General features: G+C 35.7%; 1 protein-coding gene across 5 annotated transcripts in view; it reads right to left on the bottom strand.

Moving 5' to 3' along the window:
- Window positions 1-6,529: 6,529 nt before the first annotated feature.
- LOC106661968 (rhotekin-like) overlaps window positions 6,530-20,747 on the bottom strand; it is a 100,001-nt gene continuing 85,783 nt past the window's right edge. For all 5 annotated transcript variants that reach the window (XM_014385749.2, XM_014385752.2, XM_014385751.2 and 2 more), the window contains 8 exons: window positions 14,288-14,472; window positions 8,307-8,516; window positions 8,055-8,234; window positions 7,882-7,976; window positions 7,606-7,811; window positions 7,389-7,543; window positions 6,943-7,055; window positions 6,530-6,876 (listed from right to left, as the gene is read on the bottom strand). In XM_014385749.2, coding sequence (XP_014241235.1) covers window positions 6,689-6,876; window positions 6,943-7,055; window positions 7,389-7,543; window positions 7,606-7,811; window positions 7,882-7,976; window positions 8,055-8,234; window positions 8,307-8,516; window positions 14,288-14,472 — 1,332 coding nt within the window. In that variant the 3' untranslated portion in view covers window positions 6,530-6,688. The remainder of the gene's footprint in view (window positions 6,877-6,942; window positions 7,056-7,388; window positions 7,544-7,605; window positions 7,812-7,881; window positions 7,977-8,054; window positions 8,235-8,306; window positions 8,517-14,287; window positions 14,473-20,747) is intronic.

Here is a 20,747-nt window from a genome sequence, read left to right as displayed (position 1 = left end):
TTGACGTCTGCGCTGCTCGACCCGGGCCTTCGGCCGCCGACCGCAACGTGACAACAGGATATTTTTATTCAAACTTTATTTATATGCGCCTTGAAGTTTTTTAAAAATTTTATTAATAAACTCCGATTGACCCTCCACGTCCGATGCAAACCGTTGCGAATTATTTCGGTTCAGTTCATTACTTCAATTCATATTAAATAATTTACCCTTAGAATTATTCTCTTCTTTTTCTTTTATTATTCTCGGGTAATCTTTATTTTTTAACTGGAGAAATTCTTATTAAATTGACCTAAAAAAACATCCATTTATTTTATTTATTATTTTATGAAAGTGTGCAGTAACAAAATCCAGTTCATACAATTACATTTATCAATTATAGCACCATTTACAATGACAACAATTGTACTCAAATTGTACTGATTATAAAAAAAATTCTAAATGACGATCATCACTGTAGAGTATTATTGATATTTTATTTGACAACAAGAAATAGTTCTTAACAGTCTTAAGTTAGATGAAGTGCAAAAGATAAAACAAAACCTTTGGGATAAGTGATGGCCATCATAAAGTATTTAAAATAGAATATAATTTGAACATCTTAAACATGTCTTATTAAATCTACCAATTTTTTGTCATTTTATCTGAAACAATTGACAATTAGCATCAGGGGAAATTCTTTTAGATAAAAAATAGCCTGTCAGAGTCTATTGCATTCCTCTTGACAAATTTAAATGTTCATTTCAGCTAAAATCTTGCTCATTTTAAACGATATTGTCGAAGATTCTTTGGGACGATTCCTCGAATTTAGACAATCTGTTTATATTCTCTAAATTATTGCATGAAATTTAGATCACTTCAGTTAGGTATATGAGGCGGATCGGGCTTCTGAGGGTTTGGGAGCCTTGTGTCAATGCAGGACCCAAGATTTGGAGGGTTATGGACATTGTCAGTATCATGCACACCTCTTAGATGATCTGTGTAATAACAATTAAGTACAGATGCATTAATTTTTTGGTGTAAAAGGGAGTGCCAGGGTCACGATGTCTCAGCTCACCGTCTTGTCCATCCCCAGATCTGCTCAGCCACCCTGTTATAAAATTTATAAGGTTACAAGGATTAAGGTGGAATATTAGTCATAGAGGTCTTTTTATTATAGAGAAAAAAAATCCATAAAAAATGGCCTTCATTTTAGAATATTTTTAATATTTTGCATATATTGGTTTTATGGACTGATAGAAATACATCAGAATTATTTAGAGTTAAAAAATACATAAGTCCTTAACCTGTAAAAGCTGGGTCTGGAAGCGAAACTCACACAAGTTGGGCATAGATCATACTCAGTTACACTTCGGCACCTCCTAATGTTGTGTATGGAAAGTGTCACTGAGCACATAATAATGGATTATAGGGAATTAAGCATAAAGAAAAAAACTTTGACATCCCGCATGATGCAGTCTTGGGGTATAGAACAATGATCCAGTACCTCAGGGCGATCCCTACATAAACATACAAAGTTCAATGTTTATGGTATCATACTATTAACAGTATAGAAATTTGTATGTTTATGTATGTGATACAATGTTAAGTATTAAAACAAATATATTTACTGGCAAGAATAATCCCCGAGGAATATTGAATACTTGGGCACGAATGAATGAGATATGTTGTATGACTGTATTAGCTTGACTGAAAAGGGTTAATGAAAAACAGTTCTTATTTGTGTGTACTGAGTGAGAGCAATTTATTAGTGTGGAAAGAAAGACTGAGGAATGTTGAATATTCTGGGGTAGTGTGAACAAAGTGTGGTGAATGTATTTATTAGTGTGAATGGAGGGGCTTCTTTCTCCATTATCCCTAGGGATATAGACTTCTGGGGCAGTGTGAATGAGTTACCTCAACATGCTACACTTCATTAGACATGAATATGACGGCTAAAATCAGAGAAATTAATTAGTAGTAAGAAAATGCAAAGAGGAAAAGAGAAGAACAGCTGTTGAAGAACAGAGGGTTGGCTATGACCAATGTAGTTTACTGGCTTTAAAAGGTGGTGTGACCTTGGGGGGACCTGTTTGGCTTGATGGGGAATGGGCAGGCATTGCTAGATGAGGGATATCCTCAAGAATGTCTGTGAAATGAAGGAAATGTTATGCTGAGCGTCTTTTGTTCACAGGGCTACAGTTGCTTTTCACACCATTGCGGTTTTTTTATATATATTTTTTTATTATTATTTTTTAAATACTATTATGGCAGTGAGCCTTTTATTTTTCTGCTTTATATTATTATTTTACAAGTATATGTTGGTTTTTCTAATAAATTGTTTCTTTTCATGCTGTAGCATGCAAAAAATTTTTTCCTATTGTGTTCTTTTCCTTTTGCTTTGTCAATTTGTTATTTTATTTGTTTATTGGACTATTCCATCACTACGCAAAATTTGTCTAAGTTGAATAGGTAGTTGGAGTCAATTGGAAGCAGGCCCCGTTATTGTTGATTAATTTTTTTATTTAGCTTTATTTTATTTTCATATTTTCTTCGTTATTATTTAACAAAAAAGTTATAATAAACAATCAGAAGAAATATAAAATGTCGCCAATTTTGTAATTTTAATTTTGAAGAGTTAATAATTGAATTTGTTCTATGTTTGTAGTCTTATTTTTGCATGAAGGACGTGTCTCGACAAGGCATAAATGTCATGTAAGATAGGATGGAAATACAGTTAATTTTATCTCCGCTTCCTCATCCCGTTCAGTTAGCTTGATATCAAATTACTGGACTATTTTTGACCACATGAGATAAATAAATCCTTAGTCAAATAAAGACAGTTTCTAAATCTAATCACACTCCAATCTTCAAAAATCTTTTTGGCATTTGGATTAAATCAATGTATGTTTTGTGAGTCTGAAAGAAACATTTTAGCTGGATTTTTAATTTTATTTTGGAAAACAAATTGCAATTTTTCTTCATCTTGATCGTAACAATACTCATAGTTTAAAAAAAAGTATGTATCATAATATCACCATAATGTTTTTGATAAAGCGGATTTGTCCTATTTTCAAAAAAATCCAACATTGTATTATATTAATTAATTATACTTTTTATCTAAGGTCTTGGTTGAGTTGAAAAAGCTAGTGTTACGAGCAGGATTCGAACCCATAATCTTCGGCTCAATATGCAGCTGCTCTAACTACTTGAGCTATTGTGACTTCGATCGTCTCAACGTACTTTTCAAATTTTCCCAGTTTTTGCCTTATTTTCAAATATAGTGTCATCAGTCTTATTTTTAGTGGATTGAAATTACAATAGCTCAAATAGTTAGAGCAGCGTATTGAGCTGATGGTCGTGGGTTTGAATCCAGCTCATGACACTAGCTTTTTCATTACAACCAAGGCCTTAGATAAAACATATAATTTAAATAATTAATACAGTCAATTCTGACTACTAAATACCTATATGGATTAAAAAGAAAGCTTTTCAAATTTTGGGTTTTGTAATAAGAAACACTTGTAATTTTTGTAATTCCAATTCTTTACATTATACTGAAGCATACTGCTCTTATTCGTCCTATCCTTGAATTTTCTACCATTGTTTGTAATCAGCAAATTTATTAGAACCCTAGACTTGCTTACTACAATTCCTTTTCTTGGGTTTTCTTTGTATCTCATGTTATGTCTCCATTGAGTGGTTGTTTTGCTTTTGAAGATGATATGGGTGGCCTTTTCTTCATTGCATAACCTACAAATGGGGTCATCATTCAATAAACCTTCCCAGAACCGTATTCTTCTCTTTTTAATCTTCCATTGTTTGATTGATTTATTAACTTTTTAAAAACAGTACTTACTATTAGATTGCTCTGATCTCTTATGTCTTATTTCTTTCAATGTTCCACCTCTCTCAGGCATTCAGTTCTGTTTACTACTTTGCAAACCAAATTATCTATTTTATTTCCTTTTAATTAGAATAATAAGGGAAGATGAAATACCATAAAACTAGTTATACAAACTAATTTCCTAATCTGATTTCGTGCTGTCCATGACTGTTTATTGCCTATATGACTGACGACTCGCAAAACCAAGATACACAATTCATATCTTTGGATGATTACAGAGGCATTTTTGGCAAACGGTTGAATCCAAATTTTATATGTTCTCTACAGCTCATATAGAATCAGGGATTTTTTTATTACCCAAGCACTGAAGCCTTCTGGACATGATATCGCACTTTCATAGTTCCTTAGTTCAGTGCAATCTACACGTTTCTTCTTCTAAGGAGTACTAGGTCTTTGACTGGCTTAGTACAATTCCTTTCCTTGGGTTTTCTTTGTATCTCAGGTTATGTCTCCATTGAACGGTTGATTTGCATTCAAAGATGATATGGGTGGATGTTTCTTTCTCCTCATTGCATAACCTACAAATGGGGTCATCATCGATAAACCATGTAGATGTTTTCTCAGATGTCAGTGACTAGTATATAGTCCTATCAGTCCTCTGAGTTTAGCCCTTTTTTACATAAGCTTATTGTGCCTAGTATCCCAAGAATTTATTCACTTCTCTTTTTGTCTTTTTTTGGATCCATTCTGTGAATGATGATTCTGTTTGTTTTTGTTAACCCAAGAATAGGTTCTGGGTCTATAAATAGTCTCTGGCCAGTGTGTCTGCCTTTTTGTTACCCAAAATTCCTGTCCTGGACTCCTGGTACCTAAGATATCATCAGGCTGTGTGTTTCCCAGGCTTTGGAGATTTTGTATGCATTCACTAATTTTGATGTGATTTATTTTACATGCTAATGCTTTAATGGCTGCTTGGCTGTCCGACCTTATAAGAATTTTTTTGTCAGCATAACCTCTTTTAAGATTTTCTAAGGCACATACATGATGCAATGTATTTCAGCTTGAAAAACTGTTGTCCGTTCAGACTTTTAAGCATAACACCTCTCGTCTCATTTTGGTAGGGTGTGCACATTTTAATTGTTTTAAATAAAGTTATTCCAGTGTTTGGATAAATTTTCTGCCTAATCATCATAATTAAATAATTTTTATAAAACGCATGAATTTTTGATTTCGTTTAATTTGGATAAAACATTACGTTCGTACAATAAAATAAGCATGTTGTAATTAATATAACGACAAAATTACAATATACAGTTTGAAATAAACGCTACTCAATGAAAATGGTGTAATTTTATGAGCAAAATCATGTAATAAATTGTTAGTTAAATTTTATGAGCAAAACCGTGTAATAAATTTTATGAGCAAAATGACGAAATGAATTGTTAGTTAAATTCATTCTATCAATAAATGGTATTCCTGTTTTGATAAATTTTCTGCCAAACCATTAAAATTAATAAAAACAAAAACAAAAAACTAATGAATTTTTGATCTCGCTTAGTTTGGTTTATATTAAAATAAGAATATTATAATTAATTATAATTAATTAAGGTTTTCAGTTGAGATAAAAAAGTCAATGGCACGAGCGGGATTAGAACCCACGATCTTCGGCTTGATACACCGCTGCTCTACCACTTGAGCTATCGTGACCTCGATCCACTCGGACACCAACCTCCCATCTCAACCACACCTTTTGAATTTTCCCTCCTTTTTGCCATTTTTCAAATGTCCTGTAATCAATTTGATTCTCGGCGACAAATGAAATGGAAGATCGTGGGTACGAATCCCGCTCGTGCCATTGACTTTTTTTATCTCAAATGAAAACCTTAATTAATTGTAATATATTAATTGGTCAAGCGGACCATGAAACTAGTGAATTATAATTAATATAACAACAATAATACATATATAGTTTGAAATAAAAATATGAGTGTCCAGTTTTATTGTCTTCGACTGTACTCGATGCTACTCATCGAAAATCTGGACAATGGGGATCGCAGAGCGTAGAGTAGTGTAGCATTCCATGGCATCGGGCAGATATGCACGGGGGTAATACAATCTTTTGGAAAATTGGACATTGGATTTGTGTCGGGTGGCTTCGGGTCACATCGGGTAGCTTTGCGTCAGGTAAGCGTGTCCCCCCCCCCGCTTTAAGCATGTTGTGTGTTTCTGGGATCTGATAGAATATTAACCCTGTTTGACTTAATACTGATTTTTAGAATATATAACAGTAATTTAGTCATTTCTGATCAAGCTGGTTTCTATCCATCTTGGTTTTTTGCCATCTTCAGTGATTAGTCTGCGTATTTCCTTGCCTGTATGTCTCAACAAAGCCACCACTAAAGATGACAAAATGCTGTAATGTGTCTGACAGAATCAGTGAAGATGGTTAAAATGTTCAAAATCAAAAGGTTAAGGATATTATTTTAAATTAAACAATCTCACTTTTATTAAACTGAAGAATTACATAATTATGTAAATAGAAATCTTCTGTCGTATATTTATAGATAATCTTTTTAAAAAGCCTAGACTGAAATTAATACTGATTAAAAGTTAGAAAGTTTTATTTTTTATTTTTTAAATTGGATTTTGAGTCCAAAAGCTCCTAACAGAATAAATATATAAAATTATACACGTTCTTAGCAAAAGTTTGAACAAATATAAAGAATATAGATATATATGTATAAAAAAAGAAACAAAAAAGAGCGGTTCACAAATGCACAAAAGCGTTTAGCAGTTTCAGGAAGAAAGACCACTTTTTTTTTATTATTAATTATTTACAATATCTAAACATCACTCATTTATTATTCAATCTTGATTTCCTCTGGAAAATGGCCAATGGGAACGCGTTCGAGATTTGTTGCTACCCCCCGAGCTCAGAGACCGCTCTCTGAATGTAGGCGAAGACGATGACGAGCAAGAGCTGAGGCTGGTCGAAGGCGTCAGGCCGAAAATATCATGCACCGTCGGCCTATAATCACTGCTTTCATTTGTATCTGCAACAAAATAATTTACATAAAAAAAAAATCTTTGAAGAATTTAAAATAAAAATAAACGCATACCAATTAACGGCGTTTCATCGTACAATGAGCCTTGCCTGTACGTCCTTTGGAAATTGTTCTTTCCAGTGCCTGGCGTGTAGATATCCATCACTTTTTCAGCTGCTATCTTCCACCTAACGATAACAAATATAAATATAAAAATCCATATATGTTTAGCGGCCATAATTGACCGTATTGATTATTTCACTTAAATTTTCTTTTTCTCTAAGGTCATGGTTGAGATGAAAAAGTTAGTTCATGGGTTCGAATCTCGCTTGTGTCACTAACTCTTTCATCTTAACCAAGACCTTAGATAAATGTTTTTATGCAGTCGATTTTGTATATTTGATTCTATTTTCCATCGCCAATTTTCAACATTGTGTATATTAATCCATATATTTTTAGCATTGTGCATATTATTTACATATTTTGAGGTTGGTAGAAATACATTTATAAAGCAAGAATACCTTTCGTGGTCTTTTATGTGAGCAGCTAGATATTCAAGCCACATTTCTTTATCTTCTTTCGAATTTAGCTTTATCGTCTTGGTCTCTTCTTTCCCCTCGATTTCATTTACTATTATAATATCGTTTCCATGTTTTGTACATTTTATAAGTGTTTCCTAAATGCATTGAAAAGAAATAAGTAAAAGTAATAAAAAGCGAGAAATCGTATAAAAAGTACCTTATTGACAGGTGTTCTAAATAATGGTAAATTGCCTTGGAGCCAATGTTGCCTGTCCTTCCAGAAGTTAAGGTTAAACGCTTGTAAGCTGACATATCCGTTGGTATGACTCGACGAGATCACATCCCTCGTCATGCACTCTGGCTGGGCAGCAAGTCGACAACAGAAATGTCCAAAAAGTGGTAAAGCATCACCGCCTCGGACGTCTACAAATAATAAAAACCGATAGTTACATCCTCTTAATTAACTTTACAAAATATTCAACTGTTTTTTTACCTGTGTGTTCTAACTTAAGATCGTGTGTTCTTATAACATCATTAACATCATCTAACACTAGTCGAGCTGATGCCATCAGTTCGAAATGTGGACCTCTAAAAAAAAAAAAAATTTGTTTTACTTTTTATTAAGCCAAAGATGTCAAAAAAGTTAAAATTAAACTGGCAACATACATTTTTCCTGAATTAAGCTCATCTCTTAAAGAAGCGGCCAATTTTTTCCCTACAGTTCTGCTAATAGATGTATGTATTGTATTTTTAATTTTCCTCCTTGTACTTGCTATTGACATATCGTCCCTCAACATGTGGCTATATACTTCAAGTGTAAATGTAAAGTCTGAAGGTACTTGGTTACTAAAAAAAATTAAAAAAATCACAAACTCTTCAAATTGTCCACCATAAAAACAAAAGAAAAAAAATATTTACAAGACTAGAACATCAGAGAAAGTGAGGTCTGTGAGTGATCTGTCGACGGGACAGAGGAGAGACGTGTCGTACATCTCGGTACCGATTTTGGCAAGGCAGAAGACAGCAAAACGCCTGTAGTCACCCTTGTTTTTGAAATGGTCGGTATCTCTCCAGATAAGAGGCATTCTTAGGTCAGAAAGGCACACCCTAGCCTTACATCCTGCTGGCCTGAAAATAAAATGATAATTGTAAAAATTACGCAAAAAAATTTTATGTTAAATAAATTTATTTATGGTTAGTACCTCAATATATATTTGTTACATTGATTTGTTAAAAATCAATATGAAATCAAATATAAATTAACTGTTTCATGTCCATCTTATAAGTCAACACGTTTATTAAATAATAATAGTAATAAAAAAAAAAAATAAAAAAAAAAAAAACCCTGTAAAGATGAATTTTTGATGTCATCCTTCTAGCATGTGAAAGTATAAAAACTTTCTTAAGTTTTTATGAAAAAGTTTCTTTTTAAGATTGTGTGACATATGAACCTACAAAAGGGTCACAGATATGAAATTATAACACATACAAAACAGTGAAGGTTGTGAAATACCTAAATTTAGCAGGCAGACGAAAACAGAGATGATAGGAATTACAAGAGAAGAAAGAGAATTTAGTTGGATACTAGACTTGGCCAAGCGTAGAGCTTTGAAATCATGAGAGGTTGAGTGGGAAAATGGTGCCAAAAAGTAACATTGTGAAATGCCGGGAAGACCAGGGTGATCGTAAATTACTATTTTGTCATTTTGTTTGATTCTAGGCTTTGCCACCCCCCCCCCCCCAATTTCCCAAATTTCCTGCCATTCAATTGCTTCTCTCAGCCTGTCGGTCCTGGCTTCTCTTATCTTTCTCCACCCGCAAACTCCTTCTATCTTCCCTTCTTCGATTATAGCTGTGTGGCATATGGTAGTCTCTCGGAGGGGAGAACGCACGACTGAAGCGTATTATGAATTGTTGTGTAAAATTTGTGTATGGCACCCCACGGGAATCCCGGGTGTCGGGGTTGTATTCCCAACTTTCTTGGCTCTACCCCTTCTTCCGTGCACAGTATTTCCTAGGTTGCTTTCTTTTCCAGTCCATCCACACTTGTCGTCCTCCTCACATCATTCAATCCCTCCAATCCAATTCAACTCCTCACATCACACTCGTAAGACCCGCTCATCCCCAATCGACCTTATCCTTCCGCAACATACAACCCATACCTTCGAAAGATCCTTTCTGATCCGAGCCCCTAAACTCTGGAACTCCCTTTCTATTCGTCATGCTGCCTCCTTTTCCTCCTTTAAATCACACCTGTATAATCACCTCCTCTCCCTCCAAGCAGAGATCTCACGTTAACATATGTTATTTTTGTTTACTATTATTGTAATTTTCTCTTCTGGCCTGCCTTACTTGGTATACATTGTGCCAAGATTTCTATCTTTTTTACTTTTAACTTCATAGAAGGAACTTCCTTTATTTATTTCATGTAAATTATTCTTAGGGGACACCAGTCCCAGAATAAATTTATTTTTCTTCTTCTTCTTCTTTGCCAAGCTTAGAGCTTTGAATTAATGAGAGGAGGATGAGTAGGAAAGTGATGAAAAGGTGCCAAAAAAGTAATATTGTGAAACGCTGAAAAGATCCAAAAAATGAGGTAGGAAGATCAGAATGATCAAAATGACCATTTTGTCATTTAGTTTGATTAAAGAATGCCAAGCTTATGCTTTGAAATAATTATAGGACGAGTGGGAAAATAATGAAAAATACGCCAAAAAAATTAGATTTTGGAATGCAGAAATGCAATGAACAGACCCAATAAATATTTATTTAATTCAATATGGATCAAACTTGTTCTAGGTTCAAAAAACGTTTAATTTGGTTTGGAAATAGAATTTGGTTGGACAAAAGTTCAATTTGATTTGGAAAAAGTCCAATTTTTTGAATAAATTCTATTGGATTTGAAAATAGGTCAAAATTGTTTGGAAATAGTTCAGCTTGGTTGAACAAAAGTTCAATTTGGTTTTAAAAAAGTTCTATTTGATTTGAAAACAGGTCAATATTGTTTGGAAAAAGTTCAGTTTGGTTGGACAGAAGTTCAATTTGATTTGGAATAAGCAAAATTTGATTTAAAAAAGGCCAATTTGGTTGGGAACAAGTCCGATTTTTAGAATAACTTCCTCTTCGTTTAAAAAAAGTTCTATTTGATTTGAAAACAGGTCAATATTATTTGGAAAAAGTTCAATTTGGTTAGGCAGAAGTTCAATTTGATTTGGAATAAGCAAACTATGATTTGGAAAAAGGTCAATTTGGTTGGGAACTAGTCCGACTTTTGGAATAAGTTCCACTTGTTTAAAAAAAAGTTCTATTCGATTTGAAAACAGGTCAATATTGTTAGGAAAAAGTTCAATTTGGTTGAACTAATTTCCACTTGGTTTAAAAAAAGTTCTGCTTGGTTTGAAAACAGGTCAACATTGTTTGGAAATAGTTCAGTTCTGATGAACAAAAGTTCATTTGGAAAAAGTTCAATTTTTGGAATAAGTTCCTCTCGGTTAAAAAAAAATTTGTTATATTTGAAAACAGGTCAACATTGTTAGGAAAAAGTTCAGTTTGGTTGGAAAAAATTCGATTTGATTTGGAAAAAGTTATATTGGTTTGGTGGCATACTCAGAAAGCTTTACTGTTGCTTTATTATTTAAGATGTTTCACCCTCGTCAATTTTCTACAGTGCAGAAAATAAAACAAGAAGGTTAATCTTAAATTTCAAATGATCTGCCCGATTCACTCAGTACAACCATCAAGATGACAGTTTTAATAGAGACAGACGTCTCTTGACAGTTTCATCCCAAGAATTATTTCAGCGAGTGAAAAATCACAATTGCGAGGATAATAAATCCGTCACCGCCTATTCGGGTTAATTGGCAATTAATTGCGGTTCCGCGTGTTGAATAACCGATGCCGGCGACGGCTGTTACCATCCTAAGTCCTGGATCGATCCCGGTGCTTCACCCAAGCCGGGTTTTTACCCGCACAGAACTTCCTGCCCTAAAAAAGGGCGGTCTCAATAAAAAAATGTATGCTCTATTGTTTGGAGTTTCCTTCCTGAAGGATAACGCCTCCGGTTCTTTGCCGCGTCCTATCAAAGGACGAGACGAGTTATAAATGTTTTTTCTTTATTTTCTAGAAGAAGTTTGTTTAAAAAGTTGTTTCTTCAGTTATTAAAGGGTTACTTTAAAAATTCTTTCTATAAAATATTGTTGCTTATGAAACCAACGGATCTGACCCCTCTGCTTATTTTTATCTCAGTTAGAAGTTGACGGAAGTCTTTTAATTACTTTACTTTAGTTTGGATTTTCTTAAGGGTTCCGAAGGACCCACAACTTGCCGTGAGTTCGTGGCCGCTTTGTCTTTTCACTTTGCCTAACTCGATTCACGGTTGATTAGCCCGGGGCAAACTTAATCAAGTTGATAGGTCAGCGATTACCACGGATAAAGGTCGAAAACAACACGTTCCAATTTGTCAAACCGCGTGTATTTGAAGGCCAATAACGTTGAAAAATTGGCCCGGCTTGTTTTTCCGAGTTGTGCGAAAGGATTTCAAATCGACCGGACTTGAAAAAGAGGGATATCACATTCGCTTAATTGACCAGACGAGCCTGATGATCACATTGACGCAACGCTAGAATAAAACAAGCCTCAAGGATAAGTCTCCCTTAACCTTAGGACTTTTTTATTTTTATTACAAAATAATTTATATTTTTTATTGAATACCCCATTCATTATTTAAAGGGTATCCAGTTTTCTGGCACATGTACAGAACTGTGTTTTGTTTTTGCATTTTTATGACGAAGTTTCGGAAAAACTACACGATTGTGCAACATGTAAATAAATAAAGTTATAGAATTCAATATTTAATGTAAAACAGAAATAAATGGGTAATACGATCTGTTTGTATAATCTTTTAGCAAGTTTTAAGAGAATTTTTTCTTTTGATGGAAAATCCGTTAGGGAGTAGACGACCAGGCTTTTGGCCAATTTTTCCTTTCTCAAAAACTGATTCAATGATGTCATTGTGTCTGGATGTTGACTCCAACTTCGGCGACTCGTCATGCTGTCGCTTTGAAACGCTTTTCATCTGTGAAACCCAGTGAGACAAATCGGAGAGGGCGGATTGTATTCTTTCTTTTGTAATCTCTCGGTTTGGGAAGAAGAAGAGAAACCCTTTCTCACATGTACCACTATCGTAGAAATTAGTTTTTAACTAGGCTGTCCAAAATTCAGAACTGGTTTTTATCCGTAGAAGCCAACCTATAACGATTATTTTTCACTAATGAACATTTGATTCTGTAAGAGTAACTGAAGTCAACATTCAAGGTGAACAACAATATAAAAAAAAAATAAGGTTTTTAGTTGAGATAAAAAAGTCAGTGTCACGAGCGGGATTCGAACCCACGACCTTCGGCTAGATACGCCGCTGCTCTACCACTTGAGCTATTGTGACCTCGATCCACGATAGCTCAAGTGGTAGAGCAGCGGCGTATCAAGCCGAAGATCGTGGATTCGAATCCCGCTCGTGACACTGACTTTTTTATCACAACTAAAAACCTTATTTAATTGAAAGATATTAATTGGTCAAGCGTACGAAGAAAACTAGTGAATATAAAAAAAGTGCAGGCTATGGACGTGTCGAATGAACGACGGTAGTTACCCAGGTATATTTAGTTAAGTCCCCCGTTTTTCGCTATATCCAACAAGACAAACTCCTTCCTTGTGTCTTCGTTGGCAGATGACTCAAAATCATTGGAATATATGAACTAAAACTATTTGCATTATTTGTTAACTTTTCTAAATGTAAAAAAATTTGTACGTGCTTTGTCTCTCACTTACACGAAAAAGGCAGCAAAAATGAGCTTAAATCAGCCACTACAAGGAAAAAGCTAGTAGGTGTTTGGTGGTTTCCAATTTTTGTCTGCTAATCCCGGCTGTTTTGGACTTTTCAGATGCGTTTCGGCTTCTCGCCATATCTTGATTGGTTTGTCTGTATCTTCTTCTGATCTATTTTGATTCTTGAATTGATTATGGACGCCAGAAGGATCAGGAACGACCAAACTACAGTTCACTATCTGAGACTGTGCGTTTTCTACTGCTTGCGTAACTGACTTAACTAAAGTCAGTGTCACGAGCGGGATTCGAATCCACGATCTTCGGCTTGATACGCCGCTGTTCTACCACTTGAGCTATCGTGGATCGAGGTCACAATAGCTCAAGTGCGTAAGTGTGAAGGAGTTCCTGAATTTTTAATTCGTGTAAGAAATTTTTATCTAAGCTCTTGGTTGAGATGAAAAAGCAAGTGCCACGAGCGGGATTCGAACCCATGACCTTGAGCTACGGTGACGAGTGGTAAGAGCAGCGGCGTATTGTGTCGAAGGTCGTGGGTACGAATCCCGCTCGCGCATATTCGACTTTTCATCTCAACAAAGACCTGAGATTAAAAGTATAATTAATACGGTCAATTATGACTACTGACTACATATATGGATCAATTTATAAATTATGTATTTTAGTCGATGTAACCATGTACTTTGCATTTTGCAGCAATAAAACTTTATATTTATTTATAATAAACATTAACAAGCCCAAAAAAGTTACATTGTGCTCTCTAATAAGTATTAAAACTGGCGGCAAATTAAATCCAAAAACACAATGCTTAATAAAATATGAAAACAAATAACATCATATATCAGCCTTTCTAGTGCGACTTCTCTAATGACCTAACTGTCATTATCTGAAATGATGTAACTGGCACTAGATCACAAGTGCAAAAAGCGAAAAGGGGCGGACCGGAAAAGTACTACAATAACGATTAAACTGGTGGTGGCTGAGAACACTTATCAACGACAGTTAGCCCAGACGGGTCGTTATTTATATATTTGAAACGGTCGTAAGCGTAAATGTCTTACTTAGGTATCTGCTGCCTTTTCCTCCTTTGGAGCTCTGCCATGTAGGCGGACATTCTTTCATTTGAAGTGAGGAGAGACTTGGCCGCCTCCAAGCTTTGAGTCTGGTGTTTACATGCCGCTAGCAGCTTCGTCGTTCCTTCTCTCATTTTGATCTCCACTTCGATCTTCTGCTCCAGATCGAGCTCCTGTAACAAAAATATCGCCTAACGTTAATCATTTTTATAAAATGCAATAAAGGGTAAATATATGGGAAACAAGTCTTGAACATACATATCAATCGCATCATTATCTACTTGTGAAATGATACATATCGTAAAAGTCCTTGTTTTGAGAACATTTGAAATCTCTTATCACAAATAGTAAGTACTTAAAGTACTCCAGTACTTTTTTTTGCCAAATAACACAAATCAGCTAGGAGAAGCGAACCAGGATGATTAGAAACGATCTAACTGCAGGTTCACTGACATGATCTGTGCGTTTTTTTGCACCATCATCTTTCAAAGTCCTATGCAAGCTAACCTGCAGGAGACAGAGGAGGTTGCTTAGAACAGGGTTAGAGCGGAAATGTGTCTGTCATGTTGAGCATCAGGATAGGCGGACCGGGTTGATTGGAAACGACCAAACTATATTTTCGCCACTGAGACACATGTTCTGACTCCTTAATATGTTAATAATTTTTGAACAAATTAACTTACAGAAGGAAAGTGAGTGAAGATGACGAAAAGCAGAAACGCTTCGTACAGATAAAAAAAGCGAAAAGTAACGGATGAACCAGACCAAACTACATTAGTTGCTGGGGTCTTTTCTCGCGCTCTTTGTCTTTTGATAAGTTCTGTTAAAAGAAAAGTGAGAATAACTGCAGATGGTGAGAAACCTCGACATACTGTTCGTAAAAGCAAGGAATGGCGGACGAAGATGAAACGACCAAAGAACAGGTTCACCTGCTGAGTCGGTGCGTTTTCTAGTGCTCTCGTCCTTCCAAGCAAGTTAACCTGCAGAAGAATGACTAAATCGAGGAGATGTGATAATGACTGAAGATGGTGTGAAGTCTAAGCTCTACTTACATATCGAAAAACAACAAGGAATGGCAGACCAATATGATCGGACTAAACTACAGGTTCACTTGCTGAGCCTGTGCGTTTTCTTGCAATTTATCTTTTTTTTTAAGTTATGCCAAAATGATATATCAAGGAACCTGCAGATAATGACAGAATAAGGAGAAATGACGAGACTCGTTTCATAGGAGACCACTTGTTAAGAATTGAAAATAAGTGGAAAACTTTACTCTCATCAACATGCAGAATTCAACTAGTACTTCTGCAAGATAAATAAATGATAAAGTCTACTGGATAAAGCGAATATTATTACTTAATGCCAAAAAAAGAACAGTGCTCATTCAACGCAAACCGCAACCGTTTTTCTAAGCCACTGCCATTACAAAAGGGTTAAAAAAAATCGCAAAGCAAACTCGATTAGTAAAGACCAAGGAAACTAATTGAATCGAGAGAATGAGGCAATTTTCCGCCTGAGGTATTATAAGTCTCTTTCATTCATGAAATTTCTCTTCGAATCATTTGCCTCACCCTTGGGATCTTATGCCCGGAGGGCTTTTGCAATATAAAATATATTAAATGGAGCAAAAAGTAATAAAGTAGGTGAACATATAAGCGAGTGGAAATGTCAGTCCGTGCACTTGGCAGGCTTATTAACACTTTGTCTGACAAGACCGTATTTTTTCCATTCGCGACATAGCAGACTTGAGAAACGTCTCGAGCTCAAATATATCAAAATAAATACGACAAAATATTTTTTCTGAAAACCATTCCTCGAATGCAATACGGAAAACGCACAAAGAAATATAACATATAAACAAACTTCTAAAACCAGGTGAAAGGTTCAAAAAGTTCATTTTACACCAACAGCAGACGCAGATGGAAGGAAATATTCATCTGTAATGAATGGCTTTCATCTGCAAGGTAGGCCCTCCTGCCGTACAATCCCATCCATATGGCAGGAGGTCCACTTGGGACCGGATTAGCCCCTATCTTAACTAGGCTCCTAAAGTCACTTTCAGTACATCTAGAAAGGTATAAAAAGCCTCCTGGCTGAAGGTCTCGATTGTAAGGTTTTCCTAATTAAATTATATGAAAATAGTAATCAATTATATGATTCTTTAACGATTCATTGTTATTGAAGATAATTGTTCTAACTTTTAATTGAACGCCTAGTTCCGGCTTAACAGCGGATTAGGATCCTTGGTTATCCAAGGATGACCTACGTTCCTCGGCCGTTTTTTTTCTTCTTACTTTCGTTTTTATTTACATAATCTTGTGCTAGTTTCTATCTAATTTTATGATATTGATTAATTTTTAATTATTCAGAAATCGTGAGATGCGGTCTGGTGTGATGTAGGTTTCAGAAAAACATTTTCTTTATCGTGCCAACGTTTCGATCTTTATTGAGATCATCTTCAGGGCTCAAAGTGTTTGTCTTCTGTGTAATTGAGTCATTCTTGCGGGTCGTGTTGAGAGTGCCACACACGACACGCAAGAATGGCACAATTAAACAGAAGACAAACTTTGAGCCCTGAAGATGATCTCAATAAAGATCGAAACGTTGGCACGATAAAGAAAATGTTTTTCTGAAACCTACATCACACCAGACCGCATCTCACGATTTCTGAATAATTAAAAATTAATCAATATCATAAAATTAGATAGAAACTAGCACAAGATTATGTAAATAAAAACGAAAGTAAGAAAAAAAAAACGGCCGAGGAACAACACTAAACTAAACAAACCTAAATCAAAAGTAAAAACCAGTTCAAAACCCCTATTACTACGATGTTTAATTAAAAATAAAATGGAACCAGTAAAATTGAACATGCCAGGAACATGAAAACTATTTATGAAAACTGCTAGGATAAACAGTTTTCCGTGTAGGTTATTACATGGTCAACAAGAAAATTTAGATCATCAGAAGAACAATAAGTTGATAATGAAACAAGTAAAAAGAAGAGTGACTATCAAAAGTTGATTGTCGATTATCAGATCATTCCCAATAAGTTGGTACGATAATAATAAAAAAATAAATAGAAAAATTAATGACGTGTGCAATTACCCGTGCCATTTCACAATTTTTTATATTTCCCATGTATTATATTGATTTTATAAAATATTGTACATATAATTAAAGAATATGAACTTAGTACATTAAAGATTATCACTAGTAATTATTAATATTATAAATTGCTTAACAATCGTCCAATAAGACCAATAATCGCCTTTCTAATTGTGTCCTCTTGCGTTTTTAGAAAGTCGGTCTGTACCGTTTCGCTAATTTGTTGAAAGTCAATGGCACAGATGCGCACCGTCAGTCCGAGGAAGGAAGGAACAGAATGTAGGATGACACAAGCCGGTGGCCGAAAAGGGGAGCCCCTCGGCTACATGTGTTCGCCCCAGCTGTCTTCCATTCAGGAGACGAGTAATTATCCTTAAGGATAATCTGCACCGGGTCCTTGCATCCTGCCGGCGCGGGACGCCAAGGTTTTCTCCCCGTCAAAACAATCCGGAACAAAATCGGACCTTCGAGTACATAGGAGCGATCGGTATCTGGGTCAGTGCTAACCGCCGTCCTGTTAAAAAAAAATGCCTTCTGGTGTCTGGCATTTTATACATTTCGGAGTATTTCTAGGTTGTTTTATCCTTTATAAGTATAATGTAGTATTGGGATAAACAAAATAGAAAATAAACGTACTAGCGTCTATTTGTTTCGTAGGTCAAATCGCCCCCTCTCAAAAAGAAAAAACAATTGAACAAATTTCACCACCTCGATTGGCGAAAGTGAATCGGTAACCTATTTTAAATTGCGATCTCTGTCACCTTGTCACCTACGGACGTGCTCAAGGTCCATTAGGTCGTTTCCGACCATCCCGGTCCGCCCACCCTCGCGTTGGTCCTTTGCTTCACCATCTACATGTCTTTGGTTTCTGTACTATTTTGTCATTATAGAATATAAGATGAAAATAGACGGCCAGTAATCCGGGAAAATCTGAAACGAGATAGACCGAACCAGCGAGGACAGTCGGACCAGGATGGCCAGAACGACCAAGCTACATCATAGTTTTGACCGATTGGAAATGAATACTTTCTTCACAAATGGCATAAAACTAGTTGACTTGATTATTAGCTGTTCACATGCATTGTAACATTTACTTAAATATGAAGTCAAGTTGCAATGTAGAAAACATAGTCATTAGCGTGATACAATCTTTGCATATATCATCTAAAATAAAGGTTTATGACCGGAATAAAGGTAGTCGATAATTAAATGATTCCGCTCCTTACTAATTCAACCTCATTTTCCATTTTTTGGTACTTCCCAGATTTCGTTTTTTTAAAGCCATTTTCAGCAATTGATATGTGTATTATTTAATGAAGAGAAGATGAAAAGGAAAACAAAGCATCTGACAGATCGTAGGATTAGGTGTTAATTTAAAGCAAATGAATTTCTGTTATTCAGGAGGCTTAACGTACAACTACTGTTGGGCTGTCGAGGATGAGGGATCAAAATCGCTTTACCCTTTGACATATTATTACAAATTAAAATTATTGGTCTATACCGGGATTCGAACACAGCTAGTGTGGAAAATCTGAATGGGAATCGGCCACAGCAGTCAAATAGACATCAATTTCACATTTACTAATAAATTTGACGTATTCTTTTAATTTGACGTGATACATTCAATAACCCGATTGATAAATAAAGTTGTTTTATATAAAGTTTATTGGAAAAACTTTCCAAGTGGTGAATGTTTAATTCTTGTGATTTTAATCGAAGAATTTACCCGAAAAGCCTATTATAAGCGAAATTGTTGTTAATACCTACCAAAATCAGTAGTTATAGTAACTTTTTTGTAGAAATAAATCAGATTAACAGAACAGTAGTTAAACCTTATAATTTTTTTTCAGTTTAGTCGTTTCCTATTTCCCTGTTATTCATAGTCACGAGGTTTTGGTTTTACAGAGTTCTGTCGTTTTGTCGCCACCTTCAGTCGTGGTATTGTGCTTATATTTAGTCCTTGTTAAGATTGTTTCAATTTTATCTGAATTAACAATGTTTTATGATTGAAATAAAGTGGCAGCGACGGTGGGTTGGATCGGCTCACGTATTAAGAGCACTGTCGATAGGTGGACGTGGGAGGATCTGAATCGTAGAAGAGGGATCATCCCACTCGATTAAAAATAGGCCGTTCGAAGTTGACACACGGACAACTTTTGGGCAAACGCCGGCGTATAGAGAAAGGTTACACAATGTGTCCCCCTTAATTGAAGGATCTCCTTGGTTCCATGCAAAAAGCGCGTCCACCCGATATGAGAATTGTGCTTAAGCATGGCAGCGAGTATTTGGGTCTCCTGTTTTGATGTTTAGAGGAAAAACATTGTTTTACTGTATATAGCACTTTATAGATATCTAGTCTTGGTGCACATTGAGAATGAATGTATTTATCAGCGTGAATGTGTAGTGTGAATGGCTGGATATTGGTATAGGGTGACAGAGGAAAATCAAGTAAGAATTGTGCCCGCACCATTCGATTAGGTGGGACACATCGAGCAAACGTTTTCTGCATGCCAGACACATCCGCAGACTTTGGCCCAAAAGTTGTCCGAGTGTTACCCTCGCATGGTCTATTCTTAGTCAGGTGAGGATGACCTTTCTTCTACGAGTCAGGTCCCTCAATGTGCCAACCCCCAGCCAATAAAGGTTTACAATTGGAGTTTTCTCTTCGTTGTTCTCTTCCCCGATACTCATACAACAAATATGATCTCAGAAGGCCGACAAAAAGACAGCAAAGGAATTTCAGTTTCCACAAACGAGGGTGAAACCTTTTGGTTCTTCATTTCCTCCCACGTCACCACACCCAATCCAACAGCCTTTTTCCTCGTTGGATTCGCTGAGACACAGAATGAACCAGCGGTGAGTTCTTGAGTGTGGAATAGTGAATGGATCGGCACCGGGTTTCGAGACGGGCTGACCTACCGGTGAGCAACCTTGACGCATTCTAGACCGGTCACAGTTTAAACATAAACCGTGATCTCACTCGATTCCGAAGTCAATTTTCCATGACGGATTCTTCCGATGGCCGCGAATCCTGCGCCGGTGTAAACCGTTAAGGAAAAGGTTCTAATACGGCCGATGTGGCGTGTTGTCACTATTTCTTTAAACATAGCAAACCTCAGTCGAATACCTAAAGAGTAACCGTGTTTTTATATTTTACGTTCATAAATATTCAAAGGACAGAGGAGATCTATCATTTCTACAACTTCTGACTGGAGATTTTCCATGTTAACCGTTTGGAAAGATCCATAGCAGACAATGTGGATATTTAAAAGTGAGGACCTGGACGTGTTCAAATTGCTAAGAACCTGACAAGTTCCTAGGCGATTGAGATGCATGAATG

The sequence above is a fragment of the Cimex lectularius genome, unplaced genomic scaffold, assembly GCF_000648675.2.
Source record: "Cimex lectularius strain Harlan isolate CLEC.00 unplaced genomic scaffold, Clec_2.1 scaffold34, whole genome shotgun sequence".
NCBI lineage: Eukaryota > Metazoa > Arthropoda > Insecta > Hemiptera > Cimicidae > Cimex > Cimex lectularius.
Note: the sequence above shows the minus strand (reverse complement) of the source record. Positions and strands in the feature narration are given on the sequence as shown.